The 21,947-nt window shown below is 30.5% G+C and overlaps 1 protein-coding gene across 3 annotated transcripts in view; it reads right to left on the minus strand.

Annotated features, from left to right (window-relative positions):
* The window catches only part of LOC107447625 (putative phospholipid-transporting ATPase IM), a 198,969-nt gene that overhangs the window by 45,492 nt on the left and 131,530 nt on the right, over positions 1-21,947 (minus strand). Inside the window, exon 1 of one of the 3 annotated variants that reach the window (XM_016062577.5) lies at positions 6,300-6,618. The exons of the other annotated variants lie outside the window; for them this stretch is intronic. Coding sequence (XP_015918063.1) covers positions 6,300-6,369 — 70 coding nt within the window. The 5' untranslated portion in view covers positions 6,370-6,618. Of the gene's footprint in view, positions 1-6,299; positions 6,619-21,947 lie in introns of those variants that run through there. 3 annotated transcript variants of the gene reach the window in all.

Raw genomic sequence — 21,947 nt, forward strand, 5'->3', positions numbered from 1 at the left:
ATAAAAAAAATGTAATAAGAAAAAATATATATATTTATATTAAAAACACATCGGTGTTCCATCTGCCTCAAAGGGTTAAAAATATAAAAATTGTTGTTTTCCAAATTAGACAAAATCTTTAAGAAAAAAATATTTTTTTGCTGTTTAAATAAGCAATATTATACGAAAAACTTTTAAATAAAAAGACATTTTCATACATTTTTCGAATAAATGCAGAAAAACGAATATCATTTCCTTCTTAACCCCATCTCATTTTTTAAAAAACAAGGTATGAGTAACCACCAATTAAGTTATCTTTTTACCGCTATGCTTAGAAATTCTACCACGCACGTCAAAAGACTAATTTTCCTTCGATACATTAAATCGTTTGACCTCCCTGCCAAACTCTAAAATTTTGTTAATAGCACGCACTAATGATGTTAAAATTGTATGCTTTTATCAAATAATACACTATCATTTCTTATTTAGCTAAGTCGCTACACTAATAATTTTCATTTTCATCCACAGCTGTAAAAAATAAACATGACCCAGATAAAAATAATTTTTATTTTATTAAATTCCAGATTTCCTTTCAGTAAAAATAATTAAAAAAAACTGTTTTCACATATTATATATTTTTATAATTGTGAAATCATTCCAACGAGTCTGAGATAAGGGAGAAATAGTTTTTTATGTTTAATCAAGAAAATACGCAGACGATTTTTTTTTAAAGTTCAATTATCGGTTTCCAATAATTTTATTTTATTATTTTGTTGAAAAGGCTGGATAAAAAAGAAAGATACCATAATAACAAAGGGATCTATAAAATATTACATTTCTCACCCAGTTTTAACAGTAAACCAGAAGAGAAAACTAAGATATAAATAGAAAATCAATATCATATTTCAAAGGCTTTGAAAATTCGATTACATGCTCCAAACTTACTTAGGCCTCAGATTGTTCCCTTACCCCTTAGGTATTAAAACGATTTTAAAAGTCTTCAAACGATACGAAATATTTAACCCACGGAAAAATACTTCGGAAAAGACGAATTTATAATTCCCCAGACACAACAAGTTTTGTAAAAGTCCCCAAGTTTAATATTGCATTTTGAAACGAATACATTTTATCCATGTGGATATTTAAAGAATATTTAACATTTTGAATCTTCAGTGACCGACTTCTATGTTTGTTTAGTTGTACCAAGTTGGTCACCACTAGTGGCTAAACAGCAAATGCTCGAAACTCATAAATATTTATTGAAATATTATGTTAGGGTTGTACAAACTTCACAGAAAAATATTTTAGTTTTCAGTTGCAACGAATTTTCTTTTTTTAATCGACAGTAACTACACTACTTAGTGTAATAAGAACAAACAAATTTCGTAATAAGGATAATTAAAATTCATAAATCCATAAATTTTAGTACTTAAAATTGCATGCTGGTTTCGATAAATTTAAAACACAGTAATTTTTTTTTTTGCACTAAAAGATGAAATTTTAGTAGATGAAGCCAACGCTAAATTTTACAATTCAGTACATTTCAGATGTGTTCATATAGCAAAATGGCGGGTAAATATTCATGTTGCAAAACAGCAGGTAAGTTTCCAGTCGTTGTACAATAGACCCAATTTTGGGTTTACGACCACTAATGTTAAACTGCGTTGCTTTATAATCTTGTACCCAATCCAGGAGAAAAGGGAACTCCTGGATCAACTATTGAGAGAAATTTGCCTTCCGGAGGACTTTTAGATGGTACAAATCTGCATTTGCATTACATGGAGGAAAACCATGGAAACCTCCCACGGTTAGCTCGACAGTAAGGGGGCTAACTTAAGATCCATCTTATATTGAGGATATTTTACGTCAGCACTATGATCGGCGCGAGCCGGGTGCGTAATTCGTATGGACAAGCCATGTCTGGGATTCGAAACCGGTTCACCACATTGGACGGCGAATGCTCTATCCCCTGAGCGACCAAGGCTCAAGTGACGTTATTACTGGTTTCGTTTCATTTAAAAAATCAAATTTGTTACCAGATTTTAACTTACGTTAGTTAAATATTAAGAGCCCATAGCACAAGCCCACTAAGTTAAATATGAAAAATTACACAACCGCAATAAGCACACTGATAAAAAAAAAATATAGGATCCTTTACCTAACATTTTCATCTATCGGTTACCATAGTAACGTGAGTTTGGATACAAAATTATCAACATCAAATATATTTTAACAGTATAAGTTCAGTAAATCTGAAAAGTAAACTACCGAAAAGTTTTTTTTTTCCCCTTTCACAAGACTACATTTTTCTATATAGTTAAGAGAAATGCGTTTTTCTGCAATTGATGTGTTATTTTTATAACTGGTGAGAGTTTGCAACAGTTACTCACGACTGTTAGATTAATTTTATCCTATCTTTATTTTATATAACCGGCGTTAAATAGGCGACCCAATTCTAACTTTACTACTACCAATGTTCAACTCCGTAGCTTGTAATTTTGAACCTAAGTCAGAAGACGAGGGAACTGCTGGATCAAGCATAGGGAGAAACTAGTAGACTGTTTGATGGAATTAACTCGCATTTGCGTTACAAGTAGAGGAAACCCACGATAAGCTCTTACGATTAGCCCGACGGCAAAGGGACCCTAATTCCTCATCCACTGGGGATATTTTAGGTCAGCACTGTGGTCGGCGAGAGCCGGGTGCAGAATATGTATCAATCAGCCACCGTTGAGACTCGTCCACTCATTGAGAGACGATCCCCTGAGCCACCATGGCTCCCTAACTTAATTTAGCGTTTTTATGTTTTTAATGAAAATAGCGCAAAACGTTAGTATATAGAAAACTACGGTTTTCAAAAATAAAACCGTTAATTACCTAATTTTTTATATTTGAAAATTTACTACAACGCTACCTTGCTTGCGTACATAAAAATTTGCAACATAGAGAATTATTCACCGATTTCGGTAACTTTTATCCCGGTTGGAAAAAGCTAGCCAAAATTCGCGATTTCAAAGAAAGTTTAATAACTCTTAAAATATGTAAGTTATTATGCCGTGCTAAAGCCTAGATATCTCTTTACAGCAAGATGGTATACATAGTTTAAATTATAGCTTTGCTTCAAATTTAAAGCACTAATACTGTATGGATTTTTTTTTCAGAGGCGAAAGAGTTTGCAAAAAATAAAGTTTTCCGAACACAGGTTATCAGGCTTCGAACAACACCTAGAAGTCTGAAGGCCTCAGCACGGATCAATTTAGTAGTCCGATGTGACGAAGTTAACTGCGCAGTTGATGAAAAATAAGAAAGATGTCATTACGTTCGGGGTACTAAGCTGCGCAGTGGTTGAAAATACGAAATATGTCATTACGTTTGGACTACTAAAGGACATTTATGGTAACCCGTGCAGAGGCCTACTCTTTTCTAGGAGGTGTTGCTTCGAATCGAACAACTTATAGTTTTTAAAGCCCTATCGCCAAAGAAAATTACACTTTTTAAAAAAATTGTCTATTTGGCGACATTTTTTCACCTACATGAAAATGATCAAAATCATTGCCTTATGTTCAGTTTGTGAGAATTTTTAAGTGCCCAAAACATGCAGGCTTTTCTACCTAATGACGTTATGCGCCATTGAATAAGCACAGACAACGCTGGCTTTAGATAGGTTACACTTGATCTAACAGTCATGAATCTTGTTCTAACAGTTATGAATGACTGTTGTAAACTCACAGCAGTTATGAAAATAACATGTTATTCGCACAAAAAGTATTATTTCGTATGACGACAGAGGTTTCGAAAAACAACTTTATGGTAAAAATTAATAGTAAAGACTCGTAATTGAAAACAATTCTGAAGTTTTGAAAGATAAAGAAAACTCAATTTTAAAAATTGATAAATAATATTTTCTGTTTACAGTGCTTACTATTATAACTTTACTTATTTATTTATTTTAAAATCTTAAACAATAAAGATTTTGATGTTTTTAATGACATCAAGAAAAAACCCGAAAGGAAAGACAAAAAGCATGAAACTTTATTTCAAATTAAAAATATACTAACAAAATGTTTTTGGGGAAAAAAAAATTCTTAAAAAGAAAAAGAGGATGTTTAGCGAAACAATTAAACGAGACAGATAATAAATTTTATTGGGCAACAAAATAATGACGGCAATTTAAAAAAGATTATTTTTCTTTATCTAAAGTCTAGTTTTAAATACACGTGCACTAATGATGTTGTCGAGAAAAGAGTACAAGTGTTTTTCAGGTTTATAAATAATGTTCCCTTTTCCCCACTTTCTAAAAATAAGACAAAAGGTACAACCACCAATATCGTTCCTTCCCATTAAAACTGAAAATGTACTTACAGATTAGAATTTATCTATTTACATTATTTTCAGCACCATTAAACAGAGAATTCCCGTTAAATAATGGCGATAGGTCATTAACTATTTAATACAATATTTTATCACCAGCTGATTAATGTTCAATTCCGCAGACTTGTGGATTTGAACCGAACCCTGAAGACAAAAGAGCTCTTCGATCAAGCACTGTAACTACTTTTAATGGAAAAATTGAGTGAAATGAAGCCGCATTTGAGAATGCATGGCGAAAAAACATCATGAAAATCTCACATGATTTGCCCGATACCAGGAGAAGTCTAATTTAAAATCAGTTACCTACTCGAAACATATTGGGGAGATTTCCGTATATGTGGCAGAATAAATCGTCAAGTCTTGGTAACTTCCGGGCAGTGGTTCACGAGACACTTTAACAAAATAAATAAATAAAAAATTGCAAGTCAAGTTGAAAATTCTATTTGGCACCTTGGCGATTGTAATTGGCACGACAGATCACGATACGAAAATCATCCAGATATATTTATGTCAGCAATGTGGTTGACGAGTGCCAGAAGTAGAACATAAACTGAGCAGCCATAGCAAGGATTCAAACCTGAATCGCTTCGACGAGCCGCATATCTGCTTAGAATAAATACATTTCAATAAATACATTTGATAAAATTTGGAATATTCTACGTTACTCGAAATTCCTTCTATTCGTGAGGCTATGGATAGCGTACTTGATTTTATTCAATAATAGAATTAAAGTATAACAATTTAACTTTTAAATGTTTATTTATTTATAAATATTACAAAGTTTAAAAAACTTGATATTAATTATGAGAGGCATTTCTGAAAATAGGGTTAACATTTAAAGGTTCATTTCAGAAACGAAGTAACATTTTATGAAACCAAAAGCGAAATTAAGTAATTTTTAGAATATTCCATACTTATTTTATTTTATGACCGCAGTTGGATAGCTGACTCGATTTTGAGTTTACGACTATGAATGCTCAACCCCATAACCTTGTAGTTTTAAACACACCAGGGAGATAAGGGGACTACTGGATCATTTTAACGTTTAACGGATCGAATGGTTGAGGAGCACCACGTAGAATATGTATAATAAAAATACATATCACGGAAATTATTTTTACAGGTAAATTGGGCATTTTTGGAGACGTCGTTGTTCAATTAGTATCCTTTAATTGAACAATTGTTTAATGATCGAATTAAACTGAATTTTTTAAATTTTCCAATATATTTTCCAGGATTTTCTAGCCGTGAATATTTAATTTTAATTTTTTTTTTATAACCGTCGATGAACAGTTTAGGGTTTACGGCGACTAATGTACAACTCTGTAGTTTTGTAATTTTGAACCTAATCCAGAAGACAAGGGAACTCCTGGATCGAGTATAAGGAGAAATCGCCTTCGTGGAGGACTTTTTGATGGAGCTAACCCGCATTTGCGTTACATGAAGAGGAAGACCGCGAGAACTGCCCACGGTTAGCCTGACGGCAAGGGGACTAACCCATGATCTGTCTACCTCTGAGGATAGTTTACGTCGGCACGATTCGAGCTTGGGTCATCTTATTCGGGTTCGAATTCCAGAAGAAAAAAATGTACACGGGGTGCATTTTCGGAAAAAAAAGGGGGATTCTGACAAATGGCGGTTAAAATTTTTTTAACCGCCATCGGTCAGAAGTGGCGATTCAATTTTGCTCTATAGAAATTAGTATTTTCAAATCTTTTTTAATATTCAATATAAAAGCTCTAAAAGGGAAAATATTAATAAAAATATTTTTTTTAATAATTAAAGACAATTAAGATAAACTTTGACGAACACTCTCTTTGTACTTAATTCAGTTATTTAACTTATAAAAATCTCTTCTAGTGAAAAATGTGAGGAAAGGTAAGAATTTTGAAAGAATATGTTCCAATGGAATGCGTTTATATATGATTAAAAGAAAATACAATACTAACCAGGATTAGTAGCATTGTTAGGTAAAATACTCTGATATTTCGTGCCCTTCATGGGCTTATCACAAACCATCAGCGGACAGGAAAAATCCAATAACGAGTAATCCAATCACAGGTACTGACTGTTCCTGGTATCATTATCCGTTAATTCCATTCAAGAAACAAACAACTTTTCCATTATACCGGACAGGCTTATTCAGATACATTGTTTATAGAAAGGGACATCGAGCAGACATTTCCTTAAAGAAGCTACACCTTGACCAGGGAGATAAATAACACACTAGAGATAGCGTTATCTCGAAACAACGCCATATTTGTTTGTAGGAGGAAAAGAAAATAGAAAAAAAGATCAAAATGATTGCACCAATGAATGAAGAAAATACTTGACATGTGACGCAATTTTTGCGGTCCTCAGTTACAAATAAAGTTAAACAGGCGATATTTATCAAACGGAAAGCATACAATACAAAACGATAAGCATTTTTTTATTACTAGCACAGGAAAGAGGTAGTGGGGTTGAATTTTCATTTTAATGGAATAACGCTATTTTTAAATTATAAATATTGAATAATAAAATAACTGTACAAAAATTTTATATTATTTGTGTTTAATTTACTAACAAAACTAGAAATATTTCTGCAAAAAAAATTAGTAAATAACGAGTAAAATGTGAAACAAACTCTTGAATTAAAGAAAGTATCACGAAAAAATTTCTGAGAATCTAGTCAACAGTAACGTTACATGAATGTAAAAATACACTAATTCTGCTAAATTAGCTTCATTTTAATGTTTACTATTGGATTGTTTAGTTCGATCTTTAACTACTCGAATTGTTTAGAGGGTTTAATGACGAAAATTGGTAAACAAATTCTACATATTGTTTAGATTAATTTAAAGAGTTTTTTTTTTTTAAATATATGATCAAAACTTTAATATAATAGAGAATTTTTCTCATAAAAATCAATGCATCACACCAAACAAAAATTTTCGGAAAAAAATTTGAATCAAAAAGTTTAAAAAAAAAGATTTAAATTAAAAAAGTATATTCCTGCTAGTACAAATATCAAGCACAGGTGCATTGTCTATTTACAGAATAAGTTTCTTTCTTACAGGCGATTTTTAACATTAGGGGTAAAGGGATTAAGCTGAGCGAAATTAAATGAAAGGCAGAGTTCACAAAGATACAGTTTAAGTTATACGAGTTAAATCTAAATCACTATCCATACACATAAACGTTCTTTCTTTAAATAACACTTTTTTCAACGGATTTGGAATTTTGACCCTCAAAATATGGAAGGTAGCCGCAATTTCGAAAACATGATCCAGTCAGGAGAGCGGTCATAAGTTTGAGCTCTATAATGTTACTTTCACTTTTCGCGATATCTGGAGAAGATGTTAGAGTAGATATTCGAAAAACTTTTCACACATGTGCTAATTATTATGTACTAATAATTACTAAATAAAGTGACGAGAGTGATAACATAACTTTTTATAATTAGGGGAACAATACTGTTGCTTACACCTTTTCTCTATATGCTACCAGATTCATAGAAGTTACATTAGGCGTTGCCAACTAACAAATAATATGTACCTTATATTAGAAAAGATAAATATGCTAAATACAGATTCATAAACATATACGGGGCAGAGAGGCTTGAGCACCAATGACGCGGAGGTCTTTACCAGCGGTAGCTTGCTAGGGTCTCCCAAGCCGGACAGGCTGAAGGGTAGGCGCCAAACTAATAAGAACACCACCATGAGCCAAGACAGACTTCTACCTTTATGGTGTTCAAATTCCCCAGAACAACAGAAGCTGCAATTCACCTTCTTCTTATGACTATGTTGTTCCAGAATCTGATGCTGCATCGTCCATCGCGTGCGGACTATTCATGGGTTCACTTGTGGTTTAGGCAGAGGATCGCCAGTTAAAACTAAACAACTCACGAAGGCATTTTAAAGATTAGCAAGAAGACACAAAAAGAGTCTCGTTCATTGAGTGCAGGAGGATCTTAGAAGTCTAGGCTAGGAAGGCCTCTGCAGAACACATCCTGGACTGTTTGGGTCTTTCAGGGAAGACTTATACGCTTCCCCCTTTCTGGTTCTCGATTTTCTAAGGGTTAACGGTCCAATGGATCTTGTCAGGGGTAGGCCACAACGACAAACATATACATTTTAAAACAAAGGTATAATAAATTCCGATAAAGGCATGTTACATAGAATCACATTCAGTATCATACTCATTGGGAAAATGGGTTTTCTAAGACTATCATGACATAACACTTTATGTCTTTATGACTAGATCAACATCAACACCATAATCACAAATAAAGAGTTGTAAAAATCATAAAATCCAGGCTAACGTAAGCAATAGTAAAATAACAGCACAAAATCAAATTTTAAAAAAAGCAGACGATAATTTTGGAATTTCTTGAAGTTTATCGCTTTCCAGACTAGAGTTTTTTCTTTTTTTATTCACCAGAGTGTATTTTTAATGTTTTAACATAACATTGATTTAAAGTATTTTTGTGTTCTCTTTATAGTTAATTTATTTCAAATTACTGTCTTGACCGGTGATTTTAATACAAATATGAGTACTGAGAAAAAGGAAGAAACATTTTGACGTTTTAAGAAACGTATATTGGCCGGAATTTAAAGCCAATCCAGAAAACATAAATTGATGCAGTTTTTGCAACCCATTACTTAAAATGTTATGGAGTTTTAAAAACGTTTATACAGAGGATAAAAATTTGACCAATAGGTAATCAGTGATCGCAATTAAGCGATTTCTCGTTTCTGTAATTAATCAAAATTATTATTATTTTAAACTGAAGAAATATATAATATATCTGAACTTAGCATAACCCTTAATCAAGTACAGATTCACAAATATCGGTATTATTACAGATAGAGTATGATCTGAACATTGGCGTCAAATGAAAAGGAATTCTAAGTAGCAACCATTCAAACACAAATTCTTTTGCAGAAATGAAAGAAAATTCTTAATCTAGGTCAGAAGTTAGTTAAATAAAAATGAAAAAAATTCGTAAAATGACAGAGGCGGTGGACTTTGTTAAGAATGAAATATCCGGCACACAGCCAAAAAGAAAGCCAGTAGTTAAGTGTTTTTATTTCCCTTCTATTTTTGGCAAGGTTATTCAAATAGTACTTAGTTTACGAACGCCTTCGCATCCTCTTCGCACAAATAAAACGATAGATTGGAGTAGAGTAACCGGAAAAACTCAGCTTTTATAGTTGATGTAACTTAATTAATTTGACATGACTACCGCTCAGTTATAAATTGCTTTTCTTTTTCCTTCTCTTTTTTTTTAACGTTGAAAAGAAATATTCAAATGATGTTTAATGATGGAGAAATAGTAGAGAAAAATAATGTATAAGTGGTGATTATTTGTTTCAAGCGTTTTAAATCATTTGGAGCATCAAAAAACCCTATTAGATCAAAAGGCGGATTTTTTTTTATTAATTTATTTAACGTTTGTTTGCCATAGCACCCAATATTTCAGTGTTTTGAAACGACTTACACGTAATGAACTCAATATTAATACCTGGAGCCGTGATGGCTCAGGGGATTGAGCGTTCGCCTTGGTGAACTGGGTTCGAATTCTAGAGATGACTGGCTGATACGAATTCCGCATCCGAATTGCTTCGGCCACAGTGATGACGTAAAATATCCTCAGTGGAAGACGGATCATGGGTTAGAGTCCCCTTGCCGTCAAGTTGACCGTGGGAGGTTTTAGTGGTTTTCCTCCCCATGTAACGAAAATGCGGGTTGGTTCTATCGAAAAAGTCTTCCACGACGGCAAATTTCTCCCACTACTTGATCCAGGAGTTCCTTTGTCTTCTGGAATGGGTTTAAAATCACAAGGCTATGGAGTTGAACAATAATGGTCGTAAACCCAAAACATTGGGTAATAAAATATTAATATGAATTATAGCATACTATAACTACACCATTTTATAAACCAATCAATATTCACTATTATTATTTACAAATTTTTAATATTCAGTTTTATTGGGGGATGCGTTCAAATATTACGTAAGCACACAACGGGGAGGGGGGGGTAGGTTGTAATATGCTAACTTTTGTTGACAAAGGTAAGGGTATGGGCAATGCTAAGGTAAGACAATAAAAACCCCTTATTTTGAATTTTTTTTAAAGCGATATAAAAAATTTAGGTGTAGAAAAGTTTCATACTTGGAATATAAGTTGTATTTGGGAAAAATTTTCTTTGAAAAGGCTCAGAGGTCAAAAATTCAGAGAAAAAAAATTAAAATTTTTTAAATATTCAACTCAATAAGTAAAATGAATTAAAACATAAATTTTGTTTTTTGTCATTTGAATTTGATCCTTTAACTCCTAAAATTATATTACAACAAGAAAAATAAAATTTAAAACAGAAAAAAAAAAAAAAAGATTATGTTGCGACTGTATGCAAGGTGTTCGTGTTTTGCTGAAGAAGAGGGAAAGAGTTAATTGTCAAAAACATTATATTCAAACGAGTCCTTTCTTCACCATAGTATTTTAAAAAATAATTGTCGGAAATTAAAAAAATTTTTTACTACTCAAATTTGTAGCAAACGTTTTTTTCCACACTCTAAATAAAATTACATAAAACTTTGGTTGGGGGGCAAAATATTTTTTTGATTAACAAGAACAACAAATTTTAATAAAATGGTTTAACTTTTTTTTATAACTAAAACAGTAAGCATAAAAAGCAAGGATTCAGCAGTCTTATTTTAATACAATATTTTTTTTTTTTTTTTGAAGTTTAACGATACGTTCATTAAAAATGACTAGTTCGTAAATTTTTTACGAGATTCGAAATTCTTAAGGAACCTTCCTGGGAAGTTCTCAAAATGTAAAAAAAAACACGATTGAATCGCTATATTTTACAATTTAGACAATTTCCATATTTTGACAAATAAATAACGTAAAAAATTGGTTCTACTCGAGAGTTATTTCACAGTGGAAACGGACGCGCAGTTGAAAAAAAGTTTCGGTCCGTCTTGAAATTCGTTTTTATCTCGGATTCAGCTTTTACGGTCATAAACCGTTCTTTCCCTACTTTGGCAACTTATTTTTCGAATAAAATTAAAATAGCATTAACAACTTTTTTTCCCATCGAATTTTGGAAACCTGATTATCTAAAACAATTTTATGGGGGAAACTATCAGCTTTGCGTATTGTTTGTACAATTCTATATTTTATGCGTAAGATAATAGCATTTCGCAACATAAATATTTCATAAAAAAGTACTTAAGATGCCTTTACCATCGCCATTTCGGATTTTTTGGTTAAATTTTAAATTTATATTCTTTCGATATTCTTTTTTTGTACTTAAACTTTTGATGATGACATAGTATTATTATATAGAACAATACCTTTCAAAAAAGTTTAAAAAATAAAATAAAGAGGTCGCTTTATTAGGTCAAGGGAAACAGCTCTTTCTAACTTTCAGAATCCCTGCATAACTATAAATTTTTCTCCAAAACTTAACAGCAATAAAAGGCTACGATTTCTGCTGTGCGATTTTGGGGGGGGGGGAGAAAAAAACACAATGTAAGTGTTTTACGATTTATTTCGAGAAAAGTGGCTTTACAGCTATTTTCCTTCCATCGATAATACCATAAACGCTGAAATAGAATTTCAGAAAACTGATAAAACAAAATTTATTTAAAAAAAAATTTCTTTCTGCAATATGTAGTTTATTATACAAAGATTCCTAATATATAAATATCTCAACTGATATTGTTTTCCTTTTCGTCGCTTACGTTGATTTTTCTCTTGCACGGCAGATTTGTAGTTTTGAGTAAGTAATTTAACAAGCTTCTCAGTTTTTTTAGATTTAATTTTTATTGCAGTTCAAATTGATGAAAATCGATTTGGATGATGCTAAAAAATTTTATAACGTTAATTGTACGAAAACATATGTATTTATCACAAATGTAAAAACAGAAAACTGCATGTAAATTATACACTTTTCAAAAAATACTGATTGCAGAATTGGATTGCATAATTTTGTCAGAAAAAATAAGTAGAGAATCGAAAATATCCAAAGTTTAAATATATGGGTGATTCTCACGAAACATGAAATTCACTGTCCCTTGCTCTAAAATCTAATACTAAAAGAACTTTTTTTTTTTAAAAAAAATTAATAAATAGCATTGCTGTTAGCATTTTAAAATGACTTTGCACTAGCATTGACTGTTTTGTGTACTTAAAAAATTTAATTGAATATCAAAATGTCATTTTCCAGTCATGTCCCGAATAATATTTCCAATAATAACTAGCTTCAAAACTTCCCATACATTTTTCAAAATCTAATTTTTTTTTTATCTTATCCTATATAAGCATTTCTGGAATATACGCAGAGGGTTTACTAAAGCTTCCTTTTAAATAATTTTTTCTGTCAATAATTTGTTTGTCCCATGAAAATCTGTCATTTTCCTGGCTACTTTTATTTAGTGATTTATAACCAAAATAGATAGCGCCAGGAATCAGTATCTTATGTTAATAGATTGATCAGATACCCTCCTATCTGAACATGTCTTGTTGCATGAATAAAGAACCAACTTTCTGGTTCAAAACCTATTTCAAAAATTTTTTCAAGGAGAGTAGGCTTTTATGCTGTCATTTTCCTGGCTTCTTGAAATCATTAATAACAAAAACTACATAGATTTATCTGAGTTATTTTAAGAAATACTGTTTTCTGCAGAATATAAACGTCTTCGGCCAAAATATTAAATTAAAGTAAAGTTATATGCTATAAAATGGCGAATTTGTCATTATCCTGGCTTATAAATGCCAGGACATTGAAGTGTTATCAGAAATTCTTTTTAACTGCTAATACTGTAAAGAGGGAAAGCAAATATTAACCTAATACCAAGTTTATGTATGATTGTAATATTCTTGGATGTAATCAAAGTTATTTATTTATTTAATGATTGATTATAATACACAATTTTATTCTGCACATATCAGCAACAAAATTTTTTTTGTTTCTTTCTACAGTGGATAAAAAGAATTAATTTAAGCAATTTATGGTCCATCTAACATAAAGGCTTAAGTGGAGTTACTTACTATTAACTTAAAATGACTGTTTTTTAAACTTGTAAGGTAATATGTCATTTTGCTGGCATTCAAGATTTGTTGAATTTCTATTTCATTTTTTTTTCTCGAGCAAATGTCAATAAACTACACTGCTGTCTATAACATATTAATAAGTGTAGCTAAAGAAGTATACAAAAAAATTCTTAGATTATTTTGAAGACTTCAAATTTGAAGAAATTTTTTGGTCCGAATTCGTGAGAATCCCCCATATATAAAAATCGAATAATGCTATAATAAATAATATTTCAAAAAATGATTACGTATAAAAAAAAAATTATGTTCACTTAAAGATATTAGTACTAAAGGAAATATTTGGACGTGGGAAGTGGTGGCACAAGAGTTCTTTTTTAGTACATATATTTTAGTGGAATAATTTCAACTATTTTATGCCAAGGAATAGCAACTATTGCGAAGCAATTATGGGGGTTGGTGAGTGTCAGCGAACAGGGGGCTTAGTCCCCTAGTATTTAAAATTGTATTTGTGAGGGCTACTTTACATATATCCACTGTGGGCCAGAAGACCCTGACCTTTGGCCAAAAGTCAAAAATTAAAATTTTCAACTTAAATATGTGTAGGCAGTTTTAATATAGCCCAAATAAAGTATTCATAATCATTCCAAACATTATAATTTACTTTTTGGAGTGACGAGAGTACAATGTAATGAAAAATATGTTTTAAAAAAATGTTTTTTAATGTAACTTTTAAATTTTTTTTTCAGAAATATATATAGGAATTTGACCTTACTGTTACATTTTTATCAGAGAAATTAGTCTGAAATTATAGTACAATTTTTCAATGTGTTGGATTAGTTAATACTCGTGGCAAACTTATAGTTTATATCTTATCACTTGACATTTTACAATGTTTGAATGATTTTCGAAACTTAATTCCAAAAAGTTCCACGAGGTAATTAGCTAAACTCTTTTTTGTTGCCTTCTTTGATATTTCTTCCTTCGAAAAAACCTGCCCTATTTTGCCCGTATTGCAAAGGTGGATTAAATATACCGAAAACCAAAAATTATGTTTTCATTTTCATGTTTTCGCGCTATTTTGTAATTAATTCGCGTTATTTTGTAATATTACTTCGGAAATATGATTTGTTTATCCTTTTTAACATAAAATTACGAAAATAATTATATTTTCTTTGCTATATTTAATTATTTAAACGTACTATATTATTTCTTTTATTTTTGCTCGCCATATTTCAGCCGCCAATTTTTGGGGGGTATTTTTAGTGTATTTCAAAATTTTAGCTATGAATTCAATTTACCTGCACATAAAACCCCCAAATTTTGAAACTAATTTTATCGAAATACTAATTTTGGCCACGAAACCTTGGATGCTGGCCCATTTTGATTTCGAGAGATATAAAATAGATTAAATATTATCATCATTTTAATTGAAGAATAAAAAAGATTAAAAGCATATTTAGAGTTTTCCCTCCTTGTCTCCACCCCTCCGACAGCTTAGTTCAGTCTGGAGCGGAAGGCCCTCTTAAGTACTTGAAAAATTATTTTTTTGATATATAAATAAATTCTTACTTCAATCTATTATCTGTAAAAGTTATAGCGCGGTTCCGTTAGAAGCTTTTTTGGACATGCATCAAAACACTAAATTGCTTTTTCTAAAAAATCTTCCACGCAATAAAATATAATTTATCTGTTGTGGCCATTTGTTAAAGATGCTATCAACTAAACGCCGTATTTAAACTCAACATTAGATGTTTACCAATAAAAAATAAGAGATATTTTGTAAAAGAAACATTTTTTTAGCGATACTTGACGCAGTTATCATGAATGTCAAAAACAGGTCTTTTACGTTTGAAAAAAAATGTCTCCTTTGTTGTTGAGATATTTTAAGAAACCTTTTGCAAAAATTTATGTTAATTCCTGTTACAAGACGGAATTATTAAATTAATCTAAAATATTTACGGTAAATTAAATTTAATTATTGCTAGAGCTTAAAATTTTAGACCGGTGTTTTGCTTACATTTTTAGAGACTATTTTATAACCGTCGTTGAACAGCCGACCCAAATTTGAGTTGACGACTATTAATGCTCAGCTCCGTAGCCTTGTCATTTTGAACCCAATCCAGAAGATAAGGGAACTCCTGGATCAAGTATTGGGAGAAATTTGCATTGCCTTCGTTGAGGAAAACCACGAAAACCTCCTACGGTTAGCCTAACGGCAAAGGGGACTCTAACCCACGATCCGTTTACCACTTAGGTTACTTAACGTCAGCACAGTGGCCGGTGCGAGCTGGGTGTGGAATTACAATTCCAGCCATTACTGGGATCGAACCCGAGTCACCTCGTTGGGAGGCAAGCGCTCTATCCCCTGAGCCACCACGGCACCCTAAGAGAGAATATGAAATTTTCAACGACATGACTCTATACTGTTTTAAACTGCATACAGCTTTAATTTACGCAATTTCTTTATTAAAAAAAGAGCCCATAATTTTTGAATTAATAATTTTTTTTAAGACAAATACCTCAGGACACTACTTGAGAGGAAACTACATTAAATCAAAATAAAGTAGTATTAAGGGATAAGATAGAAAATGGTAGGTATGAAATATGAAAAAAACACATCTTAGTGAAGTGAAGCGTACAATACTTTGTTGTGTGTAAAAAAAATAAATCTAATAAACTGTTACCAGACAGTGTAAAAAGTGAATAAAATACAGTTTCACAAAAGATGTAAAAAAATATATTAATCCACCCACATAGAATTTTGTGGATATCTTTTGTTCTCAGACATATCAGGAAAAGAAATTTCTTCTTAAAGAATATCTTGAAGAACGAAGAAGATAACGAAAAGAAAATATAGTTGAAGAAATAATGATAAAGTACCCTAAAAAAAAAAGATAAGATGGCTAAAAAAAACAGGAGCCCAAGAAAATAATAGGCACTTACAAAATAAGATCCACGTACTAAAAGAGTAGGATAAAAAAGTATTATTACAATAATGGAAAATATATATTTTATTTACAACAATGGTATGTTCAGTATTATGTGCTTTATTTTTACTACTATTTAATATTTTTTTAAAATTTTATTTTTAAACAAAATTCAAATAGATGAATAAATGTTAAAAAATATTAAAATGTCTTTTTTTAAATTTTTTCAACGGTAAATTAGGTTTTTAACCTCATAGATCAAAGTGAATAACAGTTTAATTTCAGAAGATCAGAAATTGGCTATACTGCGCTAAACTTGAAGGATATTATGTACTCAAGATGATGAAATGACAATGTTTATTGAGTAAATCTTAGGAAGAGGGGAGGGGCGAAAGTTCATTGGGCTGGATAAAATGGTGCAAAATTAATGTTCGATACCTGCCACAAAGCAGCCAAACATAAGAATCGGAGATTAAAAAATTGTCTGTTAGTCACTTTTTTTTTTTTTTTTTTGTCGAAAATGCGCTCTATGAGCATTTTATTATTATTTCTCTAACTATAAAATTATTATAAATATTTTATTACACTTTGAAAATTAATTAAATGTTTTTTTTAAAATTTCTCTTTGCTTTCGAAATGTACTTAGTTTGCTTACCATATTTGGAGGAATATTTCAAAAGAAATTTCCTTGAATATTAATATCAATGTTTTCCATTATTAAAAATTTTATTTTTTAAAAAGTTGCTATAAATTTTACTAATGGCTACTGACGAAGAGCAAAATATCCTAATTTTGTCCACTAATGGCTAGGGATCAATGGAGCCATTTGTCAATGTAATACTTTAAAAATAAATTAGAAGGCAATTTATCACGTAATATCAATGGCTAATGAGACGATACCGCGTCACGTGACTTAGTAATCGTCAAAAAGCAACATGAAAGATAATCTAGTTTTTTCATATTAAGAAGATATTCTTTTTTTGTCAGCAAAAAATAAAAAGTTTTGTTCCTTTAATTATTATTCCAAATCTGAATTAATACGACATTTTTTACTACAAGGTAATTTTACGATATTACCTTATTATGCAACATTTTGTGATCAACATACTTAAATAGATAAAAATGAATCTATTGTTACGATTGTTACCTTTTGCAAATTTGTTATGATTAAATCGAACTTTTAAACCTTTTTACAATTATTAAACAGTAGATAAGTTCCGATTCCTTTTATCATATCTTTTGCGTAAAACTTATGAAAAATAATGAATACAGAATAGTAACAGACATAACGAGTTTTTGCAGCAACCAAAAATTAAGAAAAAGACATATAAAAAGCGAAATTGTATACATGAAGCTGCGATGGTAACCAGACAAATGTTATGACAATAAAGTTTTAATTTAAAATAATTTAAAAAAGTGATAACGAAGTAAAAAAAATTATGTTCCCAAATCGATCTTAACAAAATTATTTTTAGTGCATACATTTCAAGTAAATAATTTCAGCTTAAACTTTTGTTACTAGAACAAAACTTATTGTGAAATAATCCTTTGCAATCTATAAATTAAAATAAATCCCAAGAACGAATTCAACAGGTGCGTCAAATTCTTGTAAAAATAATTAATACACTAGAATCGAACAACAGTCTTTAAGAACACTCCAACAATACATTTTATTTCCTAGCAAATTCTGTTTTCTAAGCTGATTTAATTAAAATTCTTTATTAATTACTTCACTTAAAGTTCGACAGAGTCGATTTGTAAGGTAATATTGGTAACGAGAGTTATTTTTAATAATCACTCATGCTAACGAGAACATTATTAAATCAGATCGGGTTACACATTATTACAGACAATAAATTTGTAGTTAAAGTAATTTAGTTTAGCACTGTCAATATAAACTGTTTAGTTGATTGTAACTAAATATAAAATTTAATCAAATATTCTTTTAATGTGTTTATAGTCGATGAAATACCTAATTATTTTTTTTATACCAAAGTCTAAATTAATTCGAATACAGCTAATAAATAATTTAAGAATTTTTAAAGGAAAACAGTAAAATACGATACATTGATAAAAAGCATAAATTTATTTTATCCTAGAAAATTAACTTAAACAATTTTTTTTTAAATCTATCAGAAAACAAGTAAAACATGTAAGACGTGGAACAATGAGCAAAAACAAAGATGGAACAGAATATTTTAAGAACCTAATGATCAAATTTTCATGTACGAAGATGTAATCTTATGGTTCCAAAAGTCAACCTTGGTTAAAATGTAAAACCAAATTGAATGGCTCTTGGCGACAGATTTCGTTGAAACCACGGGATGGGTTTATGATATCTGAAAATAAAATTAAAATTTCCCTTGATAAATTAACGTCAATAATAAACGTTTTAATGTGTTCAAGCTGTTTTAAAAAATTTGTGCGTATATATATAAATATATTTATATATATATTTAAATGAAACTGTTTGTCACAAATCTTTGCGAGAAAAAAAATTAAAAAATTACTCTTCCGCACAAATTCTTGCGTAAAAAAATTAGTGTCTCACACGAATCTTTCGAAGGGGGGGGGGAATAAAAAAATAGAAAATTTTGACGAAACAAAAAACGGTTAAATAACGGGGTCAATAAATTGTAAATTTTTACCGTCAGTCTTAACTCTGCCGTTTCTGTTCAGCTGAAGTTTCGCAACTGAACAGTGCACAGAGTCGCGAAAAGTGCACATTGCCAGTCGGTAAGCTGATGTTCAGATTTTCTTGTTCAAGTGTATTACATAACAATATATTTGGAGATTTTGCAAGCATTATAAATAAAAATGCAATCGACTAACAGAACATATTAAGCTTTCAAAATATTCTTCTAGTGGCATTAATCCCATATATGTAGGTCAATGGAATTTTAGCCACAGTTTGAAACAGATCGGGCTGGTTATCAAATAGTACACGCTGGCGCAAACTAAATACGCCACTTGTACACACATTTCATTGCGTGAATGTCGACTTAGTAGGGAGACAATAAGCACAGGGCATCTCGTAGATGACGGCTAAATACGGCGCTCATAACGAGCGGCTTAAACATCAAACTTATTTGTGTTAGACGACATATTAAGTTATGAAATCAAACAAAAACGTACTATGGATTCAACATATTTTTTTCCGATGAATTTCCGTTTTGTGAAACCGGCCGTGACATAGACGTGAGTGATAGACACGATTTGGAAAATGGGGTCCCTTTTTATTTTTTTATGTCCCCCCCCCCATTTTTCATCGTATCTCAATTTATTCGGGAAAAAAAATCAAAACATTTTTAAACAATTAAATTCGAAACAAATGTAATTTGTTCACAAATAAATATAATTTCACGGAAAATAAAATTTTAAACTACGTTTTCATTTTGTATTATGTAATTTAAAAATGGAAGAAAAACTTTACCGAAATAGGTTGAATAATTCTTGTAAACAATTTATTTCTATCCTTAGGAGTTATTTAACCGAATTCAGCCGAATTTTCAGTTTTTGTTCATTTTAAATGACATAATTTAAAATAATGTAAAAAAATTTTATACTTTCCAATTGAAACTGCTTTGACCATTATAAAATGAAATAACAAGATTCGATTTGCTAAGTTTCAATAGTTATAAAACAATATAAAGTTTAAATCGCACCATATTAGCCAGTATTGAAATTGTATAGAATTATTCCATATTTTTATAAACATTCTCTCTTGATTAAAACAATTTACAAGATGTTTAATTTAGCGTCTTAATAGTAATTTGGTTTATTACATAACATATTAAATACAGAAGAAAACGCCGAGTTTTACGGCGGTGATAAAGAGTAAATGTAAATGTTTTTAAATCCCAAATCATAGCCATTAAGATCGGCACCACAGCTTAGTTCTAACAAATCCATGCAATGAAAGTAAGGGAGAGATTAAATTACTATTTCTTAATTCTAAGGCGATAAAAACAAGCTATTTCTGTAATTTTCATTCTAAAGGCTTTAGAAAATATGAACCTAAAAAAAAAGTAAGTACCAAGGAGATCTTAACAATCCATTAATTTGTCGTTAATGTTCGAATTATATTACTTACTGATATGCACTTAAACGTGAGCTATTAAGAGAGGCGACAGGAAAAAGATTGAAAAATTAATATGACTGAAATAGCTGTTTAATGCGTAGCCATTTTAGGAATGCTGAGAAGAAAGTGATTTAGAGAAAGCAAGATGAAAGTCATTAAGAAACGAAACTAACGATCCTATATCGTGAATGGGTAAGTCCTACGATAAATACTGAATGTAGGGGAGAGTGGGGTCAATTGTAACAGGGTACGATTGTAACAGAGCAAAAATTTCGAGTGTCGGGTTCTAGATTTGGTTCCCAGGTGGCGCACAAGGTGTATTTAATAAATCTACATGTACACCCCTGCTGGCAACCACTTTTAAGTACTTTTGAAAGAGTTACATCACAAAAGATATTTTCACGCTAAGTAAGTACTTTTTTTGGTATTAGAATATTATATTGTAACAACGTAATTTTGTTTAAACAAATAAAAATTATTAACCGAATATGTAAGTGGACACCTTAATTAACATTTCAAAAAAAAAAAGATTAGTTTTGTTAATTAACTAGCATTGTTTTTAGCAAATGAAGATGAAATGGCGTCTTGGGGACGATTGTAACAATAAGTAAAGGGACGATTGTAACAGCTGAAAATAAATAATCTAAAGTTTACAAACCATTACTTAACTCTATAAGAACCACCAATAGTTTCTTATATCATTTATGTTATGTTGCATGTGCATTATTTTATTTGTCACCTTTCACAGCATAAATTAAAATGTTTAACCCCTTAAAGTTAAAAGTTTAACCCTTTAGGTCTCTGCTCATTATTATTTTTGCTCCTAAAATATCACTACTATTTTGATCAATAAAAAAATATATCACAACTATGATAATATGTATAATTAACTATGCTTTAGTTGAATTTATGAACTGTTACAATTGACCCAGTAAGTGGGGACAATTGTAACAAGTGCGCGACTGTCAAAAATTTTTAATAACTAATATAATAATATTTAAAATAAGGCATTTATTTATTTTTTCTAGTAGAGGATAGTCTACTTTACTCGTCTGTCAATTAATACTAATAATATATTGGATTTTTTGTTAGTTAAAAATAGTTAAGTAAAAAATTTTACAATTGACCCCACTCTCCCCTACGGTTAGTTGACACTACTAAACTTTAAATACTATAACGTCGTGGATATTATCTACTATACATTAAAAAATTGTATATATATAATATTTCTAAAACAGATTAACAATTATATATATCGAATAAAATAATGTAAAATATATTATCAATAACGATAAAGCGGATTGTATGGCTTTCCATATCGACAATGGTAAATTTCGAGTGTGATAATATCGTGAGTATTATTGCTAGCGATAACTATGCAATACGACAAAATAGTGAGTGTTAATTCATCTTGAGTTACAAAAATATCGAAGAATGTAAATTTATGAAGTTGATAAAAGATCGTGATATAACACTGTCCATCATGCATAACTCTGATTGTTTTTGCTTCTATTTCATACTTTTGAACCAATTGCAGAAAT

Source organism: Parasteatoda tepidariorum, chromosome 4 (genome assembly GCF_982258835.1).
Source record: "Parasteatoda tepidariorum strain Cologne lab strain chromosome 4, Ptep-v5.0, whole genome shotgun sequence".
Lineage (NCBI taxonomy): Eukaryota > Metazoa > Arthropoda > Arachnida > Araneae > Theridiidae > Parasteatoda > Parasteatoda tepidariorum.